The 8,857-nt window shown below is 37.4% G+C and overlaps 2 protein-coding genes across 2 annotated transcripts; both read left to right on the top strand.

Annotated features, from left to right (window-relative positions):
* Nucleotides 1-293: 293 nt before the first annotated feature.
* Nucleotides 294-6,488, top strand: LOC107489969 (sphingoid long-chain bases kinase 1). Its single transcript, XM_016110737.3, has 8 exons — nucleotides 294-1,465; nucleotides 1,590-1,961; nucleotides 2,306-2,399; nucleotides 2,507-2,544; nucleotides 3,745-3,891; nucleotides 4,160-4,259; nucleotides 4,813-5,741; nucleotides 6,065-6,488. Exons 1-8 carry the CDS (start codon nucleotides 935-937, stop codon nucleotides 6,206-6,208), a joined length of 2,355 nt encoding a protein of 784 aa, XP_015966223.1. The 5' UTR covers nucleotides 294-934; the 3' UTR covers nucleotides 6,209-6,488.
* A 1,043-nt stretch (nucleotides 6,489-7,531) lies between these two features.
* LOC107489968 (ferredoxin-thioredoxin reductase, variable chain) lies at nucleotides 7,532-8,357 on the top strand. The gene has a single exon (XM_016110736.3). It carries the CDS (start codon nucleotides 7,657-7,659, stop codon nucleotides 8,161-8,163), a length of 507 nt encoding a protein of 168 aa, XP_015966222.1. The 5' UTR covers nucleotides 7,532-7,656; the 3' UTR covers nucleotides 8,164-8,357.
* The last annotated feature ends 500 nt before the right edge of the window (nucleotides 8,358-8,857 follow it).

Genomic DNA, 8,857 nt, shown 5'->3' with positions numbered 1-8,857 from the left:
TACCGTGAATATATTATTTCTTATAAACAAAACTACATTAATTAATTGCATTGATTTTTATATATTATAAGTATAAAATAATTTTATACGTAATTATATAATTATATATCAATAAAAATAATTATTTTTTATATGGTCGATCATTTAAAAGATCAACTACGATTACATGACTGTGTTCAACGCATTAGAATTAAACTAAATTGAAATGAAAAGTTAAAGCAATAAATAAAGAAAAAGATAAAAAAGTGAAAAGAAAAAGGAAATGGATTTGTTTTGGTGCGTCAGAAACAACCAATCTAAACCCACAGACCAAACCACAATGACGGCAAATGGAAAGAGAGAAAGAGAGAAAGAGAGAAAGAAAGACAGAAACTAAGGCACTGGTGACTCCGTTTTGAAGCCTGTGACATCCTGACCGTCCATCTCCATCTCCATCTCCATCTTCACTCACTCTTTCTCTTCCTTTCTTCATTAACTATCACATTTCTGCTTTTCCTTTCAGATTACTAATCACTCCTTTCGCTTGCTTTGCTTTGCTTTTACTCTCTCCTCAATTTCTCGTTTCAATTTCCCCTGTTCCAACTTTCAATTTATCGTTCATTTCTTGAAAATCGCGACGTCAGAAGCTTAGGGTTAGAAACAGGAAGAGAGAGTGAGCTGATTTGATTCGATTGCGGAATTTCATTTGCTTTTCTTATGGTTAGTAGTTTCGGTTTTAGATCCGATCGTTGATTCGCGATCTGAGCTGAACAGTAGCTGAAAAACAGAAAAGAGAAGTTGATTTTGGAATCTTGAAACCCTAGTTTCTGCTAAATCCTAAATCTGGCAGCTTTATCAGAGTGAAGGGGAGAATTTGCCCCAAGAAAGTGTGGCTAGGGTACTGCGTCATGTAGGTTATCCCCTGCGTGGTGGGATTAATAAGGTTGATGGTAGTATGAGGGATATGCACAGGAGTGGGAGTCTTTCAAGGAATTCCACTGGTAATAGTAGTAACAATAACGGTAGTGGTAGTAATAGGCCTGCGCCATTGAGGCTTTCGTCGCCTCAGCAATCGCTGCGCCGGCTGGGGTTGTGTTCCCCAATTGGAACGGCCGAGCACAAGTCCCCAGTCGTGTTCCCGGAGAAGCGAAGCAAAGCGAAGGCTTCGAGGAGGAGTGGGGAGGTTGGCAGTGGTGCCCCTGTGACGGGGCGGCAGGATGATCAGGATATGAGCAAAGGTTTTGATCATCGAATTGATATTGGTGGTGGTGGTGGAGGAGGAGGAGACGAGAAGTCAGATTTGTTAGGATATGTTGTATACTCTGGGAAGCTTGTTTTGGATAAGAGAAAGATTGCTGTAGATAGTAGTAGTGGTTCTCAGCTTGCTTCTCTTGAGGTTGCTGACCAAGAAGCTGTGGATGCCAAACTAACAAGCAAGGCATTGGTTTGGGGATCACATGTGCTGCACCTCGATGATGTCGTTTCGGTAATATATTGCTTTTAGTGTGAGATGGATGGTCGGATCAAATATGTTTGCTATTTACTCTTATTTGGTTGCTAGGGGAAGATAATATATTTGACTAATTAGTTTTAGTCCATGTTCTAAACAGGTTTCTTATTATTCTGGTCTCAGACATTTCACGGTGCACTCATACCCATTTAAAAAGCCTTCGTGTGGCCTTTCTTGTTTTGTGAAAGCTCAAAGAAGTCGCAAGGACTATCGCTTTGTTGCTTCTACCAAAGAAGAGGCAATTCAATGGGTTGGTGGATTTGCAGATCAACAGTGTTTTGTGAATTGTCTTCCCCACCCTTTAGTGTCTTCAAAGAAGCAAGCTTCTTCAGAATTACTTCCTTCTGATACCCCTCCTGAATTGCTCTTTAGATGTAAAACCCCACCTAAGATGCTCGTAATTTTAAACCCACGCTCAGGGCGAGGCCGTTCTAGCAAAGTTTTCCATAATATTGTGGAACCAATATTTAAGGTATGACATACTCTTTGATTGTTTAAGCTGCATAGGCTTGTTGGTGCACTTATGTTTATCATGGTATGCGATGCCAAATTTAGATATGAAGTTTCAAAGTTTACTACATAAAACACTAGAGTATCCTATAAGATTGATAATAATATTAGTATTTATATTTTATATAGTTTTTCATTGCTCTGTCAATATATTACTCTTGAACTATTATTATTTCACATCTGTTTTTATCAGAATACTTAAGTCCATATGGTTGGAGTATGTGCATCATTTTATATATAAGATACAATTGGACAATGCAGCATGTATAATTTCCTACTTATTATGTTTGGCATGTTCTATGACAGCTTGCTGGGTTTAGATTGGAGGTAGTCAATACAACACATGCTGGTCATGCTAAAAAGCTTGCATCAACTGTGGACATCAGTACCTGCCCTGACGGTACAGTCTTCTACAGTTTAAATATGTATTGATTATAGTTTTCTTTATCACCTTTGTGGATTTTTTTTTACTATTATCTGTTCTTGAAATTGGTGTTTTTTTTTCAGGAATAATATGTGTTGGTGGTGATGGGATAATCAATGAGGTCAGCAGGCTATTTTGATGATTTACCGGTTTGTTTGATGGAATTAGTATCTTCTTTGTGTTTATTGCCTGTTTTTTTCTCCTAAAAGCCTTTTGAACATTATCTACGACTAGATTTTAAGCTGTCCAGGACTGATTGAAGACACTTGGTTATCTTCCTTGTTCATCCCAGTGCTAATAGCACTTTTATATCTAAATATACTAATGGTAGGGTTTTAACAGCCAGCATGGGGAAACTGAGATGTGTCTCCCCTCTCTAAACTGATATATTAGATCAGTGGGGTCTAGTATGTCTTTGAAAAGAAAGTAAGAAACACAATGATAATCATGGCATTCAAGAGGCGCGTTTCTTTCCCAACAATTCTCTTGGTGACTTATTCGCTAATCTCTCTGATCTGTGTACTTTTCTCTTCTATCAACACATATCATATCAGAAATTCTTCCCCTTTTGTACTCTGTCAACTTGGTTGCTAGTTAGTATCGGTTACAATGTGTCCTTGCCCACTTTAGTCTTGGATTCCTTGTAGATCATGTTAGTCATTCTTACAAATACATTAGTGATAGGAAGCCTGCTAACTTTTTCATGGGAACTAAAGTGAATTAATAATCTAATGTGGCTCAATAGCATAAGTTTCTCACAAAGTATTTTTAAAGTTCTGTCTTTAGATTTAATATGATTTTTTATTGGATTACCCTTTCTTCCGTTAAGTGAAAAGCACATTACTTTTTAATAGAAGAAAAACTACAAATTATTATGGTTATTTTTTGTTAGAAGTAAACAAGATTTTATTGTCTCTGGTGTTACTTGAAGAATTATCAAGAATTACAAGATAGAAAGGATACTAGAGAAATTTTACTGAAATGACTATGCACCCTATCACTTCTATATATACTAATCATGTCACTAAATGATTATAACTAACTACTTTTAACTAACCTTTTCCATAACAAAAAATCTTCCTTCCATTAGAGTTTCACCAGTTACTCATGAATACATGGAAATCATTTAAAAAATGTGGTATTGTACTCTGTATTATCATGAAACGGCCATTATTCATAAACCAAAAAGCTTCTTAAACAAGGATTTTCAGTCATGCTCATTGCAGAAATCGAACTTCTCTTTCATAGTTTGGAACACAAATATATGCACATGTTGTGAATATATATGCTATTTATTTATATATTGTGGTTGATTTTGTAGGTTCTCAATGGTCTCCTTTGTAGAGACAATCAAAAGGAAGGAATATCGATACCCATTGGAATTATACCAGCTGGTTCTGATAACTCTCTGGTATGGACTGTTCTTGGTGTCAGAGATCCAGTATCTGCAGCAATGGCTATTGTAAAGGTAGCATTCTTTCTTTCCGATCTCAAATAATTGATGGGCGTAACTAATTCAAATATTACAAGTTGGGAATAGACAAATAGACATTGATAATTGTGAAATTTGTATCCATGTTTGGACGTAGGCCATATTTCCTTTGTATATTATCGCCTTTCACTAGATATTATGTTCTCCTGCTATTTTTTCTTTAAGATTGATCCGGATAGATTTTTTGATTTATTATAGTCCATATATCCTTGCAGTTAATATTCATTCTATTTTCTTGCTTCAGGGGGGCCTTACTGCTACAGATGTTTTTGCTGTCGAATGGATTCAGAGTAATAAGATTCATTATGGATTGACAGTTTCATACTATGGTTTTGTTAGTGATGGTAAGTCAATGCCATTTACAAAACTTACTACTTTGCATAATTCTTGTTTGAGAATCCACTTCTTATTGGTGTTTGCTGAAGTTTTAGTATAAAATAGGGAAATGGCTTGGTTTGTGTTACCTTTTCCGGGATACTTTGTTTCTTGTTGCTAATATACTCTCGGGTCCATATTTTTCTGAACATGTTTCTTTTATGAGTTTGTGTGGCTAGAATTACCTCTGGGTTTAAATGATTTGTATTGAGATCCAACCATTCCAAAACCTTAAGCTATTAAATAGAAAGTTCATGAATGATTTTTATATTAAAGATGGGCCGTTGATGCAAGAGCTGTTTGGGCTTGAGGCATGGTCAATGTCATGTTTGTCCTGCCTTGTGCTAATATATGCAATACACATGATCAATTCTCACAGTTAATCAAAATGTGGTTGTATGAGTTGGGGGTAGGGAGTGAAGAAATCACGTTTTAGGAAGATAGATAGATCGTTGTCTGACACAATCAGTAATGCCCACTTTCGAATTGGCTTTATGTACTTGTGTATTCTTTATGTTACAGTGTTGGAACTTTCTGAAAAGTATCAGCAGCGCTTTGGCCCACTGCGGTATTTTGTTGCTGGATTCCTCAAGTTCTTATGCTTACCGCGGTACAGCTATGAAGTTGAATATCTTCCAGCATCAAAAACTGAGAGAGAAGGAAAGCTGTCTGGTGAACGGGAAGTAGTTGATATTGCAGATCTGTATACAGACGTCATGGGCAGATTGAATAAGGATGGATTGCCCAGAGCATCTAGTCTTTCAAGTATTGACTCAATAATGACTCCAAATCGACTGTCTGGTGGAGACATGGATACCTGTAGTAGTACTCATGCTAGTACTGAACCTTCAGAATTGGTGCGTGGCATAGATCCAAAGTCAAAGCGTTTGTCGTCTGGAAGAGGGAATGTAACATCAGAACCTGAAGTTATTCATCCTCAACTGCCTCTATCAACAACACCAAACTGGCCAAGAACCAGGTCTAAGTCAAGGAATGATAAATGGACTGGATTGACCACTACACATGATAACTCTAGATGGGGCAACGGTGGGACAAATGATAGAGAGGATATATCATCAACACTTTCTGATCCTGGTCCTATATGGGATGCTGAACCAAAGTGGGATCCTGAGGCTAATTGGGATGTAGAAAACCCAATTGAGTTGCCAGGGCCTCCAGATGATACAGAAGTAGGACCCACAAAGGAGGTTGTGCCTCGATTTGGAGACAAATGGGTTGTCTCGAAGGGACATTTCCTTGGCATTCTGGTTTGCAACCATGCATGTAGAACTGTTCAAAGCTCGCAGGTGGTTGCTCCTAAAGCTGAGTTTGATGACAACACACTAGATATGCTCTTGGTTCATGGGGTTGGAAGGTTGCGGCTATTGAGATTTTTTGTACTTCTGCAGATGGGTCGACACCTTTCCTTGCCATATGTTGAATATGTTAAGGTATTTGCATTAATATTTTTTAAAATGAAATTGTTTAGACTGCATTATACACATCATTAGTTCTTAAAACAGTGCATATTATTGTGGTGATTAACTGGTAGAGTTGCCTTTAAATAATGTTACGGTGTTCCAATCTTTGCTTGCTTTTGTCTAATGAAATTTAGAATACTACAGTCAACAATTGCTATTAGTCCTGAGCTGTGTCATGAAAAAATATTGGTTGGCTTTATCTGGTTAGGTTCTTTAGTGTCCGGATTGTCTTATTATCCTGGTTTTTATTATTTCTATATTTGTTCATTGTATGACTGTCTGTTTGGATGCAGGTAAAGTCTGTGAGGATAAAGTCAGGGAAGCACACTCATAATGGATGTGGTATTGATGGTGAGCTTTTTCCACTCAATGGACAAGTAGTTTCGACTATGCTTCCGGAACAGTGCAGGCTAATTGGCCGTTCTCGTATACGATAACAGTGAGTCATTTTCAATTTTTTGATGGGTTCTGGAAAGAAGCTCATGTACTTTTGTCAAATATACAAGTCCAGATACCCAATTTGTCCATGTGAAATTCCCTATCTTCGCTGTAACAGCTGAGGCTTTTTGTAAATTTTTGTTCCGGTTATATGTATCTGTTGTTGCTTGCATATCTGTCTTCCTTATTTTTGTCCTCAGTGAAAAAAGAAAAACAACACATTTGTGCATTACTTGCAACAAGCCGCTGAATGTATTGCATTTCTCCCCATTTCCTCCACTTGGTTTGGTCCATTGATTCTCGTGTCACAATCTCTGAGATGGAAAGTTGTATTGTATCTACATTTCAAGTTTATACTGAATCTTGTAGACTGCAGTTCTCCAAATCCAGCTTCAGCAGATGGTTGCGGAGCAATGCAGGGGTAGCTAAACCTACCAAAATGGTAATACACTAATACCATTCAATTAGAAAGTGGGAATTGAAAAAGTGGTAGATTATGTGAAGGGTAGTCCACTTGAAAGTATAAATATATTATGGCAGGTTCATGTGTGACTTGATGGCAATTGTTCTTGGTACTATCCGACAGCAAGTTAGGTCAATTTATATATTGAGGTAGGAGGCTCCATTTATGAATTTTAATTGGCTTCAAAACAGTAGAAAATGATGAATTTGACTAATAAAAGAAATTCCCAATCATAATAGACACCAGCAATTTCTGCCAAACTAGAAATATCATTAGAAAGAATCAAACGTGTATGATAAGAACAACAATGCGTAGCAAAGAAAATCTCGGAAGAATAAGGACAAAAGACCATGAGTTTAGGAGAATATCAGTTCGATATAGACGAACGGGTGGATAATGGATATTGTGGGTGTGTTGCAAAATCACTCACGTGTCCCCTTCCAAAGACCATATTATAGTATCCAGAAAACGTAACTAATAGGAGATTTCTGTTATTATTATCACGTAAATTATCCACTGTACTAATTTTTGGTATTTTGGGGGAGTGAGTGGTTGAATTAAAAGCAGAATCAGAAAATTATCCAATATCGCATCACTGCCACGTGCGAATCCCACATCCTTTTATTCTTGCACAGAAAAAATACAAAGGAATTTTCAACAAATTGATATATCTTTTGATCATTAGATAAAATATAAAATCTACACAAAATAGTTTCACTTATAATACAAGGATGTGTATCAATTTAGACAAAAGTAAATATAAATATTCTTTTCCAGAGTAGAAAAAGTCGTTGGATTATATTTATGTGTTATTTTATATAATATTGACTTTTAAGTATACAGGCAGTTGTTAAGTTATAAATGTGTTGAAAAAGGTTAAAATGAATGGAGGGAGCAACTAACAAATAAGAATCATAATAATCACAGCACAATAAATCAAAAATAAAATACACAGCAAAGAAGCATTGAATTGAGCAAAGAAGCATGAACATGAGCATGAGCATGAGCATGAGCAGCAGTAGCAGTTACCTAACAAGAGCGTGTTCGCCTTCATCCTCCGTGAGCGTCTCCCCTAACTGCACTTCCTCATGGATGATTCTCCCCAAGAACCCTCTCTCACTCCCTCAACCCTCACGCGCCCTCTCACTCCCAACCCCCACGCGCCGTCCCCTAACCGGCCTCGTCAGGTGCGAGGTCGCAGTTCAACTCTCTTCTCAACAAGACGAAGAAGCAGAAGAATCTTCCAAGGTCAGCAAGGTCGGTGCGCGCGTTAGGGTGAAATCGCCGCTCAAGGTCTATCATGTTCCCAAGGTTCCGGAGCTCGATCTCGACGGAATGGAAGGTCAGATCAAGCAGTACGTAGGGTTATGGAACGGGAAGCGAATCTCTGCTAACTTGCCTTATAAGGTTGAGTTTCTTACGGAAATTGAAGGACGTGGCAAAGTGAAGTTCTTCGCGCACCTCAGGGAAGATGAATTTGAGTATGTTTAGCTTTTCTTGTACTGTGTTATATGAACTTCATCACTCTCTTGTTGTTGTTGATGATGATGATGATAATGGATGAAACTGTAGGCTGATATGATAATACGGTTCTATTTTTCTCTCAAATCTCAATTTTATTGTTGTTGTTATTATTATGATTACGATTATTATTGAGTAAATAATGACATGGCTCCTTCTGTGCAGTAAGATGATGTATGTATATAATTCAGCTTCCATTAACTTCTTGTTCTTGTTCTTGTTCTTGTTCTTGTTCTTGTTATTCTTATGTGCTTAAAGTTGTTAGCCATGAGCTTGAGTTTTGACCCATGCTTTCGGCTCAATTGTTGCTGGTAAATGCTACTAGTTAGAATAATTTTGTTAGAATCTGTGGCAGATAGGTGTTGAATAGAATCAATGATGTGATAGGACCGACTATCGATAGCATAGCATATCATATCAAATCATTCTGGGAACTTGACTCTAGCTTTCCATCATTTTAGTTGTATTTTCTCTGTTATCAATTGTGTGGGGTGGTTGTGGTTGTGGCTTTTAGGAGGGTTTTTCTTGTTTAATCTGATCTTGAAGTTGTAACTTTCTTCTTGATGATGTTCTGCTTCTATCGGTGCTTTCGACACCCTGGTGTTGTGATTCTGATCCTGTAGCAATATAAAACGTGAGCAGAGGCATTCCTCTTGGCCTGCGT

This window comes from Arachis duranensis, chromosome 5 (genome assembly GCF_000817695.3).
Source record: "Arachis duranensis cultivar V14167 chromosome 5, aradu.V14167.gnm2.J7QH, whole genome shotgun sequence".
In the NCBI taxonomy this organism is placed as follows: Eukaryota; Viridiplantae; Streptophyta; class Magnoliopsida; order Fabales; family Fabaceae; genus Arachis; species Arachis duranensis.
This window is presented reverse-complemented; position numbering and strand designations above follow the sequence as displayed.